We start from the raw sequence: 20,951 nt of genomic DNA, 5'->3' as shown, positions 1-20,951 counted from the left end.
ACGCAGCTTTAATGAAAATCACGCCACCATATTCAGCGTATCAGAGAAGCCTACAATAGAAGTTTCAACCTCCTATATACAAAAATATCATATATACAGAAACTTCAAACCAATCTAGGGCAATGAAATTGATACTATACAGCGAATCGGGATCCAAGAGAAGGGAAAACGAAGGGGAAAAGGGGGAACTTCTCTTCTTGACAAAAGTTAATTTTGGTATATTTAACGGTTAAGATGCTTTTATTTATAAGAAATCAAATGGAAGAGTAACCAATTTCATCAAAAAGAATAATCTAACATCACTATAACTTTTAAGTTTTTTCACAGCCACTTCTAAAAGTCTTCTAAATAATTCATATTCGGTTCAAATTTAGGCAAACATCTTTCACATAAGGAGACTCGTGATCGCTCTTCAATTTGGAAAGAATTTCAGAGAACTGCAACTTAGTAGCCAAATTGTACACTGTTGCCACATCATCAGCTATGGTTATTATTTTCTTCAGTCTTTCCTTGCTTTCAATAGAAAGTGTTGATACTTCATGGCTGTAAAGTAAGATAGTCTGTCACCGTCTTTTCAAAAATTTCTTTGCTTTTCCATTGACTGCAGAAAAAGAAAATAAGAAAAAGGGATAAAAGATATCAATGGGCGCAAACAACTTGAGTTTTAAAAAAGCATTGAGTTAACCTTTAGGTGATAAAATGGACTTGTGAAGAAGCTTTATTTTCAGTAAAGAATCAATATTATAATCTCAACAAGTAAGCATTAAGATTTTAAAGCAGGACTCGTAATTTGAACAATTATTCAATTATTTGAATGTACTATTATTTTATAATTTATACAATTTTGATTTAGAAAGCCTCTTGAAACGCCTCCTTTTGTTTTAGCAGAGCATACTCTTGTTAACTGACCATCTGGTATAGTTAGAGGAAGTAACAAGTTTCAGCTACCTCCAAGGACAACGGTTTTATGCGAAGGGTTAGGGAAGACAATAAAAGAAACAGTTTCGAAAAAAAGAGTTTCGCAGATTTGGCTATTTACAGAGATACACGTAGTTTGAACATTGATTCTGTTTATATTACTTTAAAAAAGATCATTTTGTCAAAAATTTAACTCTGCAACATCACCAAGGGATTAAATTACGTGCAGAACCTAAAAACAAAGCTGCAGTCGATCTTAATAAAAATATTAATTCTACAATTAAGTTCTTCTATATTTTTCAAGTTAAGATCTGTAAGTTCAAAGTCTAAGTTAAAATCTTATGGTTCTAACAATCAATTTTTTTTCAATTCTGTGTTTTTGAGAGGAGTAGCTCATTGACTGTATTCTCTGCTTTTGCGGCTTTAAAAGAAGTAGTTATTGTGAATTTGATTTTTTTTATCCTTCTCCTCCTTAATTTTAAACTCTTTTCTTTATAAAATTTTTATGGTTCAAACAAAACACTTAAACAAATCAAATTCAGATTCTTTCCCTTTTTCAATGCCCAGGATTCCTTGTTTAAAACAATATATATTATATTAATATATTGTTTTATTAATAAATTTAATTGTTTGAATATATGTTGAACAATATTTATGCATCATATTCATTTGATTTTTTTCTTCCTACTGGCCAGAGACTCATTTTTTTCAAAATTTATTTACCTCATTTTGATGTACAACGATACTACTATCACTAGTACGATACTACGATGTATCGTAGTATCGTATACTATACGTATCGTAGTATCGATACTATGTATCGTAGTATCGATACTAGATGTATCGTAGTATCGATACTATACGATACTACGATACTACTATCACCGTAACATCGAGCCGACAGACGCCAACAAAACTCCACACGCTCCTACTGTATCCCGTCTATTTGAATCCTACCTCTTTTTACCCTCCCAAAAATTTGCAACTCCCCTTAAATCGTTCCTTACGACCTCTTCCCAGTCCATTTGGGACAACCAGCGTTTATTCCTTAAGCGTGTGTTAGAAAGGAAAACCTACCAGTACTGCCTTTTTTCCGCACTATTGCCAGGTCAAATTTTGAACCAGTAAAAGGAAAAAAAGACCTGATGGGTTTTTCTGTATGAGGTTTTAAGCTATTCAAAAAAAACTGAATATTTTTGAGCCAAAATTTCTTTTTTACAAGTATATACTCTAAAAATTCTCTTTTTTGTTAGGAGTACAAGATGTACACAATACATGACTGTGTCAAAGAGTATATTCATGAACAGCCCTATCAATGGGTAGAGTGGGGTGTTCAGGGTTTGAACCTTTTCCCCCAAAAAGATCTTCCGACTCGTAAGAACGTAAAAAAATGCACCAAGTATAAAAAATTTCTAAGTATACTCTCTGTTTTTTTACGATATTCTTCAATTTCAACAACTTGCGAACGTATTTTCTTAAGCCAATAAATTATATTGTGATTTAAGCCAATCAAATATTGTGTTTTATAACTCGTCTTTTTTCCAATTTTTGCAATAAAAATACTAAAAAAGCGTTTTTCTATGAAAATGCTCCAAAAAGATATTTTTCAAAATCTAGGGAGGGAGCAAAAAATCTAGGGGGGTATGACCCGTGCCCCAAACTGACACTTTCAACGTAGACTTTCTGTTTCTCTACAGTATGTACTTCTTAAACGTTACTAGACTGTGGGTCAAACTTAAAACCAAAATAACATAAATCTCAATTAATTTTTTTTTAATAAAAACTATATTTTTACCAGGCAATAGTTGGTTTATTATTTAGAAATGATGAAGTCTACACCTATTTGTCATGCAAAATTAAATCAAACTGATTTATGGCATCACTGCCTAAACAGCTCTGAAAACTGCAAATTAGGTAGCTCACGATTATTCATTTTATTTTTTTTTATACAGAATATTATAATATTTTTTTTATTGATCTAAACTATGCATAAGCAAAGCTAAAAGTAAATAAATACTATACCAAGACACCATTTTTGCAATAAATATCATATCATATAGCGAAAAATACCTCTCTATCATATCCTCTAATATAGAACTTGCTAAAAAGTTTCTTTCATTTAACGCCAAATTTAGCCAAGCGCCATTGCCACCAATAACGTACCGTCGCCACAATATGCCCGAGAGATCAACGGAGTTTTCATTTGCTTCTATAAGCAACTTCATAGCGGAACAACTGAAAAATAAACATTAATATAATCAAACCTTTATACAGGGGGATGGAGATGGGAGGGGGAAATTTACCGACTTAGGCCCGAATCACCCTCTCGTAAAAACAATTCAAAAACAAAGTTTTTCTGAGGGAAGTAAAGAGCGAAGTTGGAACTTAAAACGAACAACATTATTACTTCGCAGTCTATCTACCATATGTCAATAAACATAGTACAAAAAACAACTTATGATATTTCCCCATGTTTGTAGGATTACAGAAAACGAGCGCTTTACTGAGAACACAAAACAATATAGGAGTTCTGGTACAGTAAAATAAACCATTTCAGGATACTTTTTACAGTATAAAAATAAAGCATTTTAGGAATATTTCATGATTATTTTGCAGACAAGTTCGAAGTGAAGCCATCTTGATAGTATCAGGACTATAAACTAGCTTTAGAATTCGTATCATAATTCGAAATTCTCCGTTGTATAGAGAGAATAACCGGAATTTCAGAGTTCATATTATTCAGAGTTCATATTTCAGACTTCAGAGTTTATATTTCAGATTCAGAGTTCATTATTCAGATTCAGAGTTCGTATTTCAGAGTTTATTATTCAGAGTTTCAGAGTTCATTTTCAGAGTTCATATTATGGTTTATTTGTTCTTCATTTCAAGCAATACTAAAGCGTGTTTTTTTTTTACAATTTAAATTATATATTACTCACTATTGGTATCATAACTCGTGAGATCAGCTTACCTATGAGATCCTTACCTATAGTTCGTTACCACGAACTGTTTGATAAACTACACACTAAGAAATACTTTATAAGATTTTTATCACGCATCGATTTCCTTGGCGTTCTAGAAGTAACTATTTTTCTAAAGAAGACGTTCAAGGTTTTCAAAACGTAAGCACATTTTTTGTATCTCTAACTTATTTAAATACCCCCCCCCCCCTTGCTAAACACACAAAATTTCCAAGATTTTCCACTTAAGAAGTGGCACCATAAGTGTTGTTTTTAATGTTATATCGCATTTACGGATGGTAGAACTGATAAAAAGCATGTAGATATGAGGAGTAGCTTTCAAATGAGCTATTAAACATCATTCTAAAAGTTCTGGCAGTCCGCTAGCCCCAGCTTCTCCACTTGAGACATGGCACCAAAAGTTTCACTTTTAGTGCCATTTGGAACTTCTAGGAAGGACGTAGATATAAGCAAAACTTTTTATATGAGCTATTAAACATCCGTCTACGATGTTCTGGTAGCCCCCAAATCCCCTGAGAAATAGCACAAAAAGTGCCATTTACAGCGCCATATGGCACTTGCAGATGGTGGAATTCATAAAAAGCACTTAAATATGAGAAATAGCTTTTGAAAGAGCCATTAAACATCTCTCTATTATGTTCTGGCAATCCGCTAGCCCTGAAAAAAGAAGAAAACACATAAAAAAACGGGAGACAGATCAGTGCTACCCATGCAAAAAAGCGATTTTCCTTGTTGTTCAGGATGGGGGACTGTAATTTCCCTGTGCAAAGTTTTCGACTATCCCGATTCCAATATTACACTTTTCAATTTGATCTGACGCCCTTTTCGATAGGCTTCAGCCTTTTTTCGAAATCACAATAAATTTCTTTTTGCAATAAACTTTTACTTTTAAGACGAACCGAAATAATAATTGCTATTCCTGAATCAGTGTCGAATGGCATTTTTTTTCACTAGAAAGTTTTGTTCAAAACGTATTTTTTAACTTTTGGTTACTATGGGCTGTTGTTTGCTCTTTACTAAGTTGCAGCTACTGCTGCAACCATGCTCGTAGTCTAAAATATGTTTTGCTGTTTTCTCTACCCTCTTTTAATAAAATTTTATCCACCTAAGGCTTGAACCCGTGAGAGCCCATGAATACAAATATAACGATACTTGTGAAATATACCCTCCCCGTTAACCTCTCCCCCCCGAAATATTCGTTTGGCCACTAAAACATAAAAAATCATATAAACACATTGTTGATGTGTTTCTTAAACCCATCCGGAAAATCCCCCGCCAAAAAATCCTGGATACGGCCCTGCTTTTGACCATCAATAATGGGTCGGGAGAATTCTATTCTTGAATTCAAGCGGGGTTTGAAGCCTTTAGGCAAATTTTGAGGGAAAAAATGGGGAAAAATAGGATGATTTTGGTGTCTCTTGAAACCCTTTGAGAAAGGAATATTTTAAAATAGCTCGCATTTCATTTAATTCATTTCAAGAAATACGAGTTTAAACGCTAATTTCAGGCAACAACAGATTTCACAACGTAAATCACCAAAAGGTAAGTTACCCCGCTATGGTAAGTTTTTAGCCAACTTGCCATCAAGTTCCTGACAAGTAGTAAGTTTAAGTAATAACGTTCAAAAACAATTTGAATAAAGCTAATTAGTTCAATTAGAATAAATAGGTAAGCTAAAAAGGTTACACTGTAGAAAAACGAAGACACTCCCTGCCATTAGTATGTCTATTGGGACGGATGATTAACTCCCAGCTTCCTCGACATTTATTTACACTTACAGCATATTTAACCTCATTTGATTAGTAGCCAATAGTTTTTTTTAGCCATTTTGTACCAACAGATTTCCAAAAAAGTGGATTACATTTTTTCCAAGAAAAAAATTTGTACAATGGCGTCAAACGGATAACAAAAATAGTAGAATAAAAAAATGCACCCCCCCCTAAGAAAAAATACACTGTTTTTATCTGCATCTTAAGCAGTGTCTTTTTATAGTGCTTTCAAGATTATAGCTAGACCCCGGCGCCGCGCCGATGAGGGAAGACCGGCGGCAGCGGGGCAAAAAATAGCGCGCCACGCCGCGCCGCCGGTAAGATGTCCGCGGCGCGATCAATGTTGACCGCAAACATTAATGTTTTCATCGGTCTTTCTCAAATCACAGCTTAAATTTACAACAGATTCGAGCCTATTCATGAGTTCAAAATTCACAAGTCGCTGGCTGGAAACTGGTCTTCTTCGTTATTCATCAAGAGAAGTAGAAATCTGGTAGAAACGAAAGGGCTGTGACGTTTCAGAACCCTTGCATAATACGAGTAGTTGAAGTATCTATTAGTTATGTGTTGTTAACATAAATAACTATCAAAATAAGCAGTTTCTTTTCATCGAGCATTACTGCATACGAAACTTCAAATACAGTATCACAAAATTCGTCAGTTTTCTGGGTAAAAATTTTGAATATAACTTTGAACTACAAAGCTTAATTTTTTCATAATGTCCTTTGCCTATATCTGTTTTGTCACCTTTAAAACAGTTAAAATGGACAGACTTTGATATTGATTGTTTTTTTTGCTCTTTTGGATTCCTAAAAAGCCTTCCTTGTATTAAAAACTGGTTTTTAATAAAAATAAAAAAATAAAATACATTTTAAAGTTTTTTTTTTGGCTTCTTTATAGAATATTTGTCATGTAGGCTAAGGCTGAACTGCTGCTTTTTTATTGCTTTTGGCTGCTCTTTTGGATATTATTCGTTTTTTCTTTTGGGTATTCATTCCAAATTATAAATAGATAAATACCTAATATCAGTCAAATTATAAACTGTATCTAAAAGGAGTAAAATTATCAAATTGAAAAATACATGATGAACACGTCACATGAGAACACTTCAATTATAAAGAAACAAAAAACACTTAATGGTTAATTCGGTATGAACAAAAATGAAGTGCCAGCTATTTTCTTTGGTAAAAAATGAAAAGCTAATCCGTTTTAAATGTAACTAAATGAAATAATATGCAGACTGAAGTAGCTCCAGGAAGATGTTGGGATTTTCATCCTAGTTTGTCACTTTTAATCCAAGCAAAATGTTAGGACACTTTGAATGAGTTATTAAGTTTAAGCTTTGATTTCCAAATGCTCACAAAAATTACCAAATTTAAGAAAGTATCAATAATAAGTCACCTGTGGTCAAAATGCTCAAAGACTCCTCTTTGATCCCCACCCAGGCTCAAAGCTTCTTCTATGGTCATTTCCATGGAAATCTCCAAAGAGTTTCTTTTTAAAATAGCTTTTAAGCGTAGTTAGGGGTATTTAGCCTTTTTTGCTTTACTTCAAAGCTTTGAAAAAAGTGTTATAATATTCCAAAATGTTACATTTGTTATATTTGTGCATATTTTTGATAATCATTTGCGGGGTGATCGAATTTTTTAAACCACTGTAGATACTTAAAAACGTTGCAACATCTAGTACCCTGAAGTCATAAAACTGTCAAAGAATATCAAAGACTCCTTGAACCTCCCAAATTGAAAGTTTTTATTATGACCTGGCCTTTTATTGTAACTTGGGCATTGGACAAAGGGCGCCATTGTCACTCGAGCGCAACGTTAGGTGGGGATGTCAATATCGCTTTCGTCACACCAAAGTAAACCCGTTTCATCAAGAAGAAAAAAAAACGGGTTTGACGCATATGTCCCTTTCCCTTTGGACGACAAAACCATGCAAGTGCTGTATCAAGAATAACTCAAGACAATCTTGTTAATTTTTGTCAACTTTTCAACTTTTTGGCATCCCTGCTTTCAATAAAAAAAAATCAAGGTACTATCACTTAAATATAATATCTCCCTATGCCCCCCTCTGGATACCATCTTGATAGGATACCGTCTCTACTTTAAATAAAAAAAAAATAACTTATTGGCACCCCTGCTTTAAAAAAAATCGAGGTATTATCATTTAAATATAATAGCTCACTACCCCCTCCCTGGGATACCACCATGATAGGATGCCGTTTTTGCTTTAAATTAAAAAAAATTAACTTTTTGGGATCCCTGCTTTCAATAAAAAAAAACTCGAAATATTATCCTTTAAATGTAATACCTCCCTACCCCCCCCCCCTCTGGATACCACCTTGATAGGATACCGTCTCAGCTTTCATTAGAAAAATAATTTACTTAATAATTGACTAGGTCACTGTATGGTTCAAACAAACACGCAAAATAACTTTAAACAGCTTAGTGTTACTTGAAAAAAAAATTGAGGGTATGAGTAAAGGGGTACAAAGACAAAAACAAAAATATCGAAATTATTCACATATAACTCAAATTATTGAAAAATTGAGTCATAGATTCGTCGTGGAATTCAATAAGATCCAAAGAATCTAATTAAAAGGGAGCAGACAAAAAAGTCCAATTAGGCCAGTAGCCTATGAGACATCGCAAAATACCCAAGACAATGAACAAGTCCTAATGAGGGGCCCTGGGTCTATCAAAATATTTCAATGGTTTCCCAGGGAATCTGATATCATTTTCTTCTGGTAGGGAGTTCAAACAAACACGCAAAATAACGTTAAACAGCTTAGTGTTCCTTGAAAAAAAAATTGAGGGTATGAGTAAAGGGGTACAAAGACAACAACAAAAATGTCGAAATTATTCAGTATACCTCAAATTACATGGAAAACTGAGTGATAGATTCGCCATGGCATTCCATAAGATCCAAAGAATTGAATTGAAAGGGAGCACACACAAAAGCCAAATAAGGCCAGTAGCCTATGAGAAATCGCAAAATACCTAAGACGGTGAACAAGTCCTAATGGGGGGGGGCCCTGGGTCTATCAAAATATTTCAATGGTTTCTCAGGGAATTTGATATCATTTTCTTCCGTCTCCACTTTAAATTAAAAAAATAATTATCTTTTTGGCATCCCTGCTTTCAATTAAAAAAAAGGGGTACTATCATCTTAAAATGATAGCCCCCTATCCCTCCCCTCTATAGGCAATAATTTACAATTTATTTCTGAATCATATTTTTGGGGTCACTTCCGGTTCAATCTTTAATTCCCCAACCTTGTACATAGCTTAGTCTATAGCTATAGCTCAACCGTAGGCTGTTTTTTTTTTTTGGGGGGGGGGGGCGATAAAAATGTTCCAGAAAGAAGATTGTATTTTCTATCAGGCGTTCAATAATTGAGGATAATTGAGGATGTTTAACATTAAGAAAATCTTATCTAAAAACAGCAAAAAAAAAATCTGAAAACTTACAATTCAGCTGTAGAAACAATCTGTCGGCTGTCAATTTCAAAATCCAAGAAAGGCTGAAGCTGTATAGTAGTGAATGCGTTCTATAATTCTATTCAACTTGAAAATAAAATTCTTGACTACGAATGATGTAAGAAATAGCGATTGAGAAACTGCATTCGAAATGATTTAAACTCCTTTCATAAAGACGATACTTTTTTTGTCAACATATGAAGAACTGTGTATACTGCAATATTTGCCAAAGCATATTGCATCTGTCTGGTTTTTATGCAAAGTAACAAAAAGAGGAAAATTAATGAACAAAAGAGAAGTGAAGAATTATGGTAAACAAAGTAATATTTGGCAGGGAAATTCACTGGATATAAATCACTAGGGATGGTACCGGGATTGCGTGAATTTCGGGTATTCGAGGAACCAAATTTTTTTTCGGGGTGACGCATAGATTTTCGGGGAAATACCCGAAAATTCGGGGATAGTGCAAGCTCTGCTTGATTTCTAATCAGGAAAATTGAAATACTAAACCACACGAGAAGCAAAAGCTCCGACTTTGCGGTTGATGCAAGTAGAAAGGCCTCAATTGATCGTGTCAGCACACCATATATGGACATGGAATCCCCAAGGAGATTGATTGCATAATCGAAGTGGATCAATGACCTAAATTTCCAAAGGTCAATTTATTTGCTGTTGTTGTTGTTTTGGCCACGTGCACGCTCGAGGCGAATGTCAAGGTGTCCAGGAATTAGGAAACAGTTAAACACGTTCCCCTTTCGTGAATCGAAAATTCCCCTTAGAAACAACAAATTAATTCCCCTTTCTTGACAAATCAATCAACCATGACATCATCTGTCAGACATTAAAAATTTTCGCCCAGAAACAATTCTCCAGGAATAGACTCAAGACATTAATGTCTTCGCCCCGGAAACAATTCTACTGGTCGAACTCCAAAAGATATTAATAATACTTCGCCATGGAAACAATTCTCCAAGAAACATCTTAAAGATGAATAGATTAACACGGGAAAGGGTTTCTTAGTAATTTGAAATGTGACAGCGCAAGGATGCCAAAAACAAAAGGAACACGCCGAAATTACGTTTAGGGATTATTTGGGAGAAACCGTTTTGGACATTTTAGGGAATTATTTCGGCGAAACAGTTAGAGACATTTTAAAAGATGTTTTAGAAAAGGATTTGAGGGTGAAACTCTGTGGTCGTTATAATACACAAGTTGTATTTGAACAGTGTCGTGTGGTCCTCTACCCCAACCCCAAAGGGCTCCGATCCCCCTACCCCAACCCCAGAGGAACCCCCCGGTCTCCAAAGGTCCCCCGGGCTCCCAAAGGACCACCCGGCCCTCAAGGGTCCCCCAGACCCCCAAAGGCCCTCCCCGGTCCCAAAGGTCCCCGGTCTCCCAAAGGACCACCCGGCCCTCAAAGGCCCCCTCCAGACCCCCAAAGGCCCTCCCCGTGCCCCCAAAAGTCCCCTCCCATTTCGTTAATACTTTTTGGTGCACTTTATTATCTTTTCAGAACAAGTTATTTTCTTAATGTCCATCCTAAACCCATTTTACAAGTTGAATTGGGAGAAACCATTTTAGACATTATAGGGAATTATTTCGGCGAAACAGTTAGAGACATTTTAAAAGATGATTTTAAAAGATGTTTTAGAAGAGGATTTAAGGGTGAAACTCTGTGGTCGTTATAATACACAAGTTCCATTTGAACAGTGTCGTGAGGTCCCTACCCCAACCCCAAAGGCCCCCGGTCCCCCTAATGCCCATCGAGCCCCCAAAGACCACCGGGCCCCCCCCATTTTTTAAATATTTTTTGAATTTTTTTAACATGATATTTTTTAAACTTTTTTACGTATCTTAAAATGACATGAAATATGCTTACGGCTCTACCAATCGTAAACTTTGCTTGTTCATAGACACGTTGCGGCTTTCCCACTGGTACTCTAAGGCAGGTTATTGACACTACCTAGTTTATTGCGTGCATTAAATCAGTATTTTTTACGCAGTGGAAGGATAAACACACAATTCATATCTGTAAAAAAGTGAAGATGAATTATTCGACGAAAGTATATGCACATGAAAAAATCATCGTCGTGTTGAATGCTGACAAGGAGAAATACCCGAGCTATGAAACGAGTGCAAGTGGTAACACTATTGGAAATGTATGCATGCGTTGTCATGACAGCGAGAAGTTAGATTTCTTTGGAGTACCCAAGAATTTCAGTCGTGTAAACGGTGGATATGCGAGAGTAACATTACCAGAGAAATTAGTGCTCAAAGAGAATGGAAACTTAAAAATAATTGTCGATGATCGGGGACAACTCCTTGCTACTGTTGCTGGTAACACATTACCTGTTGATACATCCTATCATCATCTTTCTGGTATTAGCATTTTAAAGAGAACAAGAAGAAGACAAGCATACTCCTGCAATAATGTCATTAATCATATCTTGTCAATATGTCAAAACTGCTATCTTTGTAAAAATAATGTGACAATAGACAGTGAAATTGCAGGCAGAATAAAAAGGACATTAGAAGACAATATCATCAATGAATATAAAGATGAATTGACGGAAAGTGAAGCGCAAGTGTACTAATAATGTATAATAATGTATTTAACGTATTTTTATATTAATATTCTACATGTCGTTATTTCATTAAAAATATCTTATGCATTATTTTGTTAAGTGTTCATTATTTTTAGGGTATGCTAGAACGTCAAACGTTCAGAATATCTATTAAAAAGGTCATAGATGTAAGAAAAAGAAGTTTTAGAGATAAAGATACTACTAGCAGGCTCAATTTTTCATAGAAGATAGAAAAGTTCAAGATCTCTTCTGAATTTTAACCAAAGAACATAATTTATTTCTTATTTCACCAGAAAAAATAAAAAGCTTCCACTTCAGTTTGAAGGTCATCAAGACATGAAAAATTTAAAGTTCACTTCTAAATTTTTCCGTAGAAGATAGGAAAAGTTATACTATGATTGTGATTATTTTTCATGAAAATAAAAAGTTTCACTTTAATTCTAAATTTTCTTAAATTCAATTCCGACCTTTCTCAAAGAGTCAAATTTAAAGTTCTGTTCCAAATATTTTACCGGGAGAAGAAAAGTTCAAATTAAATTCTGAATTTTCTCAATTAAAATGAAAAAAGTAATTGATCATTTCTATTTTCCCAAAATAATATTAAAATTTTCCACTTCAGTTCAGATTTTTCTCAAACATATGAAAAAATTTAAAATACTGTTCCAATTTTTTCATAGAAGATAGAAAAGTTCAAGTTCCCCTCTGAATTTTACCAAAGAACACAATTCAATTCTAATTTCTCCAGAGAAAATAAAAAGCTTCCACATCAGTTTTAAGTTCACCAAGACATAAAAATTTAAAGTTCAGTTCTAAATTTTTCCATAGAAGATAGGAAAAGTTATACTACGATTGTGATTATTTTCAATGAAGATAAAAAGTTTAACTTTAATTCTAAATTTTCTTAAATTCAGTTCTGACTTTTCTCAAAGAGATGAAAAAATTTAAATTTCTATTCCAAATATTTTCCCGGAAAAAGAAAAGTCCCAAGACATTAAACATTTGAATTTCACTTCTAAATTTTTCCGCTGAAGATAGGAAGAGTTATACTATGATTGTGATTATTATCTATGAAGATAAAATTTTTCACTTTAATTCTAAATTTTATTAAATCTTAAAATCATATGAGATATACTTAAAGCTCTACCAATCGTATCTCTGTGCTTGTTCATAGACACGACGCGGCATTCCCAGTGGTACTCTATGGCAGGTTATCGACACTACCTAGTTTATTGCATGCATTAAATCAGTATTTTTTACGCAGTGGAAGGATAAACACACCATTCATATCTGTAAAAAAGTGAAGATGAATTATTCGACGAAAGTATGTGCACATGATAAAATCATCGTCGTGTTGAATGCTGACAAGGAGAAATACCTGAACTATGAAACGAGTGCAAGTGGTAACACTATTGGAAATGTATGCATGCGTTGTCATGACAGCGAGAAGTTAGATTTCTTTGGAATATCGAAATCATTCAACATTGCTCAAGGTGGATATGCAAGAGTGAGAGCACCAGAGATGATAGAGCTAAAGGAGAATGCCAACTTAAAAATAATTGTCGATGATCGGGGACAACTCCTTGCTAATGCTTCTGGTAGCACGATACCTATTGATAGATCCTATTCCCATCGTTCTGGTATTACTATTCAAATGAAAGCAAAGAGGAAAAGAAAGGCCTACTGCTGCACTAGTGTAATAAATCATATCATGTCTACCTGCCAGAACTGTTACCTGTGTAAAAATAATGTGACAATAGAATAAAATGTGAATGGAAATGTGACAGGCAGAATAAAAAGGACATTAGCAGACAATATCATCAATGAATATAAAGATGAATTGACGGAAAGTGAAGCGCAAGTGTACTAATAATGTATAATAATGTATTTAACATATTTTTATATTAATATTCTACATGTCCTTATTTCATTAAAAATAACTTATGCATTATTTTGTTAAGTGTTCATTATTTTTAGGGTATGCTAGAACGTCAAACGTTCAGCATATCTATTAAAAAAGTCAGAGATGTGAGAAAAAGAATTTTAGAGATTTTAATTTTATTAATGCTAATAGGAGGCTCAATTTTTCATAGAAGATAGAAAAGTTCAAGTTCTCTTCTGAATTTTACCAAAGAAGACAATTCAATTCTAATTTCACCAGAAAAAAATATAAGGCTTCCACTTCAGTTTTAAGTTCACCAAGACATAAAAAATTTAAATTTCAGTTCTAAATTTTTCCGTAGAAGATAGGAAAAGTTATACTATCATTGTGATCATTTTCTATGAAGATAAAAAGTTTCACTTTAATTCTAAATTTTCTTAAATTCAGTTCCGGCTTTTCTCAAAGAGATGAAAAAATTTAAAGTTCCGTTCCAAATATTTCCCCGGAAGAAGAAAAGTTCAACTTCGATTCTGAATTTTCTCAATGAAAATGAAATGTTATTGATCAATTCTATTTTTCCAAATAATATAAAAAGTTTCCACTTCCGTTCAGATTTTTCTCAAAGAGATGAAAAAATTTAAAATGCTGTTCCAAAATTTTTCTTAGAAGATAGAAAAGTTCAAGTTCTCTTCTGAATTTTACCAAAGAACACAATTCAATTCTAATTTCACAAGAGAAAATAAAAAGCTTCCACGTCAGTTTTAAGTTCACCAAGACATAAAATTTAAAGTTCAGTTCTAAATTTTTCCATAGAAGATAGGAAAAGTTATACTATGATTGTGATTATTTTCTATGAAGATAAAAGTTTCACTTTAATTCAAAATTTTCTTAAATTCAGTTCCGACCTTTCTCAAAGAGATGAAAAAATTTAAAGTTCTAGTTCCAAATATTATTTCCGTGAAGAAGAATTGATCAATAACTTCGATTCTGAATTTTCTTAATGAAAATGAAACAAGTTATTGATCAATTCTTTTTTCACAAAATAATATAAAAATTTTCCACTTCGGTTCAGATTTTCTCTCTTTGAGAAAAGCCGAAACTGAATTTAAGAAAATTTAGAATTAAAGTGAAACTTTTTATCTTCATAGAAAATAATCTCAATCATAGTATAACTTTTCCTATCTTCTAAGGAAAAATTTAGAACTGAACTTTAAATTTATATGTCTTGGTGAACTTAAAACTGAAGTGGAAGCTTTTTATTTTCTCTGGAGAAATTAGAATTGAATTGTGTTCTTTGGTAAAATTCAGATGAGAACTTGAACTTTTCTATCTTCTAAGAAAAATTTGGAACAGTATTTTAAATTTTTCATCTCTTTGAGAAAAATCTGAACTGAAGTGGAAACTTTTTATATTATTTTGAGAAAATAGAATTGATCAATAACATTTCATTTTCATTGAGAAAATTCAGAATCGAAGTTGAACTTTTCTTCTTCCGGGGAAATATTTGGAACAGAATTTAAATTTTTCATCTCTTTGAGAAAAGTCGGAACTGAATTTAAGAAAATGTAGAATTAAAGTGAAACTTTTTATCTTCCTAGAAAATAATCACAATCATAGTATAACTTTTTCTATCTTCTACGGAAAAATTTAGAACTGAACTTTAAATTTTTTATGTCTTGGTGAACTTAAAACTGAAGCGGAAGCTTTTTATTTTCTCTGGTGAAATTAGAAATGAATTGTATTCTTTGGTAAAATTTAGAAGAGAACTTGAACTTTTCTATCTTCTATGAAAAATTGAGCCTGCTAGTAGTATCATTATCTCTAAAATTCTCTTTCTTACATCTCTGACCTTTTTAATAGATATTCTGAACGTTTGACATTCTAGCATACCCTAAAAATAATGAACACTTAACAAAATAATGCATAAGTTATTTTTAATGAAATAACGACATGTAGAATATTAATAGAAAAATATGTTAAATACATTATTATACATTATTAGTACACTTGCGCTTCACTCTCCGTCAATTCATCTTTATATTCATTGATGATATTGTCTGCTAATGTCCTTTTTATTCTGCCTGCGATTTCACCGTCTATTGTCACATTATTTTTACACAGGTAACAGTTTTGGCAGGTAGACATGATATGATGTATTACCCTAGTGCAGCAGTAGGCCTTTCTTTTCCTCTTTTCTTTCATTTGAATGCTAATACCAGAAGGAAGGGAATAGGATCCATCAATAGGTATCGTGCTACCAGAAGCATTAGCAAGGAGTTGTCCCCGATCATCGACAATTATTTTTAAGTTGGCATTCTCCTTTAGCTCTATCATCTCTGGTGCTCTCACTCTTGCATATCCACCTTGAGCAATGTTGAATGATTTCGATATTCCAAAGAAATCTAACTTTTCGCTGTCATGACAACGCATGCAGACATTTCCAATAGTGTTACCACTAGCACTCGTTTCATAGTTCAGGTATTTCTCCTTGTCAGCATTCAACACGACGATGATTTTATCATGTGCACATACTTTCGTCGAATAATTCATCTTCACTTTTTTACAGATATGAATGGTGTGTTTATCCTTCCACTGCGTAAAAAATACTGATTTAATGCATGCAATAAACTAGGTAGTGTCGATAACCTGCCATAGAGTACCAGTGGGAATGCCGTGTCGTATCTATGAACAAGCACAGAGTACGATTGGTAGAGCTTTAAGTATATTTCATATGATTTTAAGATTTAATAAAATTTAGAATTAAAGTGAAACATTTTATCTTCATAGATAATAATCACAATCATAGTATAACTTTTCCTATCTTCTACGGAAAAATTTAGAAGTGAAATTCAAATGTCTAATGTCTTGGGACTTTTCTTCTTCCGGGAAAATATTTGGAACAGAACTTTAAATTTTTTCATCTCTTTGAGAAAAATCGGAACTGAATTTAAGAAAATTTAGAATTAAAGTGAAACTTTTTATCTTCATTGAAAATAATCACAATCATAGTATAACTTTTCCTATCTTCTATGGAAAAATTTAGAACTGAACTTTAAATTTTTATGTCTTGGTGAACTTAAAACTGATGTGGAAGCTTTTTATTTTCTCTGGAGAATTTAGAATTGAATTGTGTTCTTTGGTAAAATTCAGAGGGGAACTTGAACTTTTCTATCTTCTATGAAAAAATTGGAACAGTATTTTAAATTTTTTCATCTGTTTGAGAAAAATCTGAACTGAAGTGGAAAATTTTAATATTCTTTTGGGAAAATAGAAATGATCAATAGCTTATTTCATTTTCATTGAGAAAATTCAGAATCGAAGTTGAACTTTTCTTCTTCCGGGAAAATATTTGGAACGGAGCTTTAAATTTGACTCTTTGAGAAAGGTCAGAATTGAATTTAAGAAAATTTAGAATTAAAGTGAAACTTTTTATCTTCATGAAAAATAATCATAATCATAGTATAACTTTTCCTATCTTCTACGAAAAAATTTAGAAGTGAACTTTAAACTTTTCATGTCTTGATGAACTTCAAACTGAAGTGGAAGCTTTTTATTTTCTCTGGTGAAATTAGAAATAAATTATGTTCTTTGGTAAAATTCAGAAGAGATCTTGAACTTATCTATCTTCTATGAAAAATTGAGCCAGCTAGTAGTATCTTTATCTCTAAAAATTCTTTTTCTTACATCTATGACCTTTTCAATAAATACTCTGAACGTTTGATGTTCTAGCACACCCTAAAAATAATGAACACTTAACAAAATAATGCATAAGATATTTTTAATGAAATAACAACATGTAGAATATTAATATAAAAATACGTTAAATACATTATTATACATTATTAGTACACTTGCGCTTAACTTTCCGTCAATTCATCTTTATATTCATTGATGATATTGTCTGTTAATGTCCTTTTTATTCTGCCAGCGATTTCACTGTCTATTGTCCCATTATTTTTACATAGATAGCAGTTTTGACGTATTGACAAGATATGATTAATGACTTTATTACAGGAGTATGCTTTTCTTCTTCTTGTTCTCTTTAAAATGCTAATACCGGAAAGATGATGATAGGATGTATCAACAGGTAATGTGTTACCAGCAACAGTAGCAAGGAGTTGTCCCTGATCATCGTCAATTATTTTTAAGTTTGCATTCTCTTTGAGCACTAATTTCTCTGGTAATGTTACTCTCGCATATCCACCGTTTACACGATTGAAATTCTTGGGTACTCCAAAGAAATCTAACATCTCGCTGTCATGACAACACATGTATACATTTCCAATAGTGTTACCACTTGCACTCGTTTCATAGTTCGGGTATTTCTCCTTGTCAGCATTCAACACGACGATGATTTTTTCATGTGCACATACTTTCGTCGAATAATTAATCTTCACTTTTTTACAGATATGAATTGTGTGTTTATCCTTCCACTGCGTAAAAAATACTGATTTAATGCACGCAATAAACTAGGTAGTGTCGATAACCTGCCATAGAGTACCAGTGGGAAAGCCGCAACGTGTCTATGAACAAGCACAGTTTACGATTGGTAGAGCCATAAGCATATTTCATGTCATTTTAAGATACGTAAAAAAGTTAAAAAAATATCATGTTAAAAAAATTCAAAAATTATTTTAAAAAATGGGGGGAGGGTCCGGTGGTCTTTGGGGGCTCGATGGGCATTAGGGGGACCGGGGGCCTTGGGGGTTGGGGTATGGACCTCATGACACTGTTCAAATGGAACTTGTGTATTATAACGACCACAGAGTTTCACCCTCAAATCCTCTTCTAAAACCTCTTATAAAATCATCTTTTAAAATGTCTCTAACTGTTACGTCGAAATAATTCCCTAAAATGTCTAAAACGGTTTCGCCCATTTCAACTTGTAAAGTGGGTTTAGGATGGACATTAAGAAAATAACTTGTTCTGAAAAGATAATAAAGTGCACCAAAAAGTATTAACAAAATGGGGAGGGGACTTTTTGGGGGCACGGGGAGGGCCTTTGGGGGTCTGGAGGGGGCCTTTGAGGGCCGGGTGGTCCTTTGGGAGACCGGGGGACCTTTGAGGACCGGGGGTGGGCCTTTGGGGGTCTGGGGGCCCTTGAGGGCCGGGTGGTCCTTTGGGAGCCCGGGGGACCTTTGGAGACCGGGGGCTTCCTTTGGGGTTGGGGTAGGGGATCGAAGCCCTTTGGGGTTGGGGTAGAGGACCACACGACACTGTTCAAATACAACTTGTGTATTATAACGACCACAGAGTTTCACCCTCAAATCCTTTTCTAAAACATCTTTTAAAATCATCTTTTATAATGTCACTTATCTTATTCACCCAAATAATTCCCTAAAATGCCTAAAATACTTCCACCCAGATTATTTCTAAACGTAATTTCAGCTTGTTCCTTTTGTTTTCGGCATCTCTGCGCTTCCACATTTGGAAATAATAGGAAAACCTTTCCCCCGTTAATCTATTCATCTTTAAGATGTTTCTTGGAGAATTGTTTCCATGGCGAAGTATTATTAATATCTTTTGGAGTTCGACCAGTAGAATTGTTTCCGGGGCGAAGACATTAATGTCTTGAGTCTATTCCTGGAGAATTGTTTCTGGGCGAAAATTTTTAATGTCTGACAGATGATGTCATGGTTGATTGATTGGTCAAGAAAGGGGAATTAATTTGTTGTTTCTAAGGGGAATTATTGATTCACGAAAGGGGAACGTGTTTAACTGTTTCCTAATTCCTGGACACCTTGACATTCGCCTCGAGCATGCACATGACCAAAACAACAACAACAGCAAATAAATCGACCTTTGGAAATTTAGGTCATTGACCCACTTCGATTATGCAATCATTCTCCCTGGGGATTCCATGCCCATATATGGTGTGCTGACACGATCAATTGAGGCCTTTCTACTGGCATCAACCGCAAAGTCGGAGCTTTTGCTTCTCGTGTGGTTTAGTATTTCGATTTTCCTGATTAGAAATCAAGCAGAGCTTGCAGTATTCCCGAATTTTCGGGTATATCCCCGAAAATCTATGCGTCACCCCGAAAAAAAATTGGGTTCCCCGAATCCCCGAAAATCACGCAATCACGGTGCAACCCCTAGTGATTTATCATCAGTGACTTTCCCTGCCAAATATTACTTTGTATACCATAATTCTTCACTGCTCTTTTGTTCATTAATTTTCCTCTCTTTTTGTTACTTTGCATAAAAACCAGACAGATGCAATATGCTATTGCAAATATTGCAATATACACAGTTTTTTATATGCTGACAAAAAAAGTATCGTCATTTTGATATGAGTATAAATCATTTCGAAGGTAGTTACCCAATCGTTATTTCTTACATCATTCGTAGTCAAGAATTTTATTTTCAAGTTTAATAGAATTAAAGAAAGTATTCACTACTATACATCTTCAACATTTTGTTGGATTTTGAAATTGACAGCCTACAGATTGTTTCTACAGCTGAATTGTAAGTTTGCAGATTTTTTTTTGCTGTTTTTAGATAAGATTTTCTTAATGTTAAACATCTCAAATACTCAATTATTGAACACCTGATATAAAATAAAATATTCTTTGTGTAAATTTTTTCCCCCCCCCCCCCCCAAAAAAATAGCCTACGGTTGAGACAAAATTTAGCTATAGACTAAGCTATGTAAAAGGTTGGGAAATTAAAGATTGAACCAGAAGATACCCCAAAAAAATGATACATAAATAAATTGTAAATTATTGCCTATAAGGGAGGGGGATAGGGGGCTATCATATTATAATGATAGTGCATCATTTTTTTTAAATTGAAAGCAGGGATACCAAAAAAATCATTATTTTTTTCGTTTAAAGTGTAGACAGAACAAGATGATCTTTAACTACCCGGAACACACATTGAAATATTTTGATAGACCCAGGGCCCCCCATTAGGACTTGTTCATTGTCTTGGGTATTTTGCGATTTCTCATAGGCTACTGGCCTTATTTGGCTTTTGTGTGCTCCCTTTTAATTCAATTCTTTGGATCTTATGGAATGCCATGGCGAATCTATCACTCAGTTTTCCAATAATTTGAGTTATTTCTGAATAATTTCTACATTTTTGTTTTTGTCTTTGTACCCCTTTGGTTATACCCTCAATTCTGTCTTCAAGGAACACTAAGCTGTTTAACGTTATTTCGCGTGTTTGTTTGAACCATATGGTGACCTTGTTAACTATTCAGTAAATTATTTTTATAATGAAAGCTTAGACGCTATCCTATCAAGATGGTATCCAGAGGGGTGGGGGTGTGTGTGTAGGGAGGTATTATATTTAAATGCTAATAGCTCGAAATTTTATTTATTGAAAGCAGGGATC

At 33.8% G+C, this 20,951-nt stretch overlaps 1 protein-coding gene across 2 annotated transcripts in view; it reads right to left on the bottom strand.

The window, feature by feature from the left end:
* Positions 1 to 221: 221 nt before the first annotated feature.
* Positions 222 to 20,951, bottom strand: part of LOC148953752 (spatacsin) — a 121,859-nt gene continuing 101,129 nt past the window's right edge. For both annotated transcript variants that reach the window (XM_089108467.1, XM_089108468.1), the window contains 2 exons: positions 2,989 to 3,153; positions 222 to 543 (listed from right to left, as the gene is read on the bottom strand). In XM_089108467.1, the coding sequence (XP_088964593.1) occupies positions 354 to 543; positions 2,989 to 3,153 (355 nt within the window). In that variant the 3' untranslated portion in view covers positions 222 to 353. The remainder of the gene's footprint in view (positions 544 to 2,988; positions 3,154 to 20,951) is intronic.

The sequence above is a fragment of the Artemia sp. Qi Xiang Cuo genome, chromosome 3 (assembly GCF_049724085.1).
Source record: "Artemia sp. Qi Xiang Cuo chromosome 3, ASM4972408v1, whole genome shotgun sequence".
In the NCBI taxonomy this organism is placed as follows: Eukaryota; Metazoa; Arthropoda; class Branchiopoda; order Anostraca; family Artemiidae; genus Artemia; species Artemia sp. Qi Xiang Cuo.
Note: the sequence above shows the minus strand (reverse complement) of the source record. Positions and strands in the feature narration are given on the sequence as shown.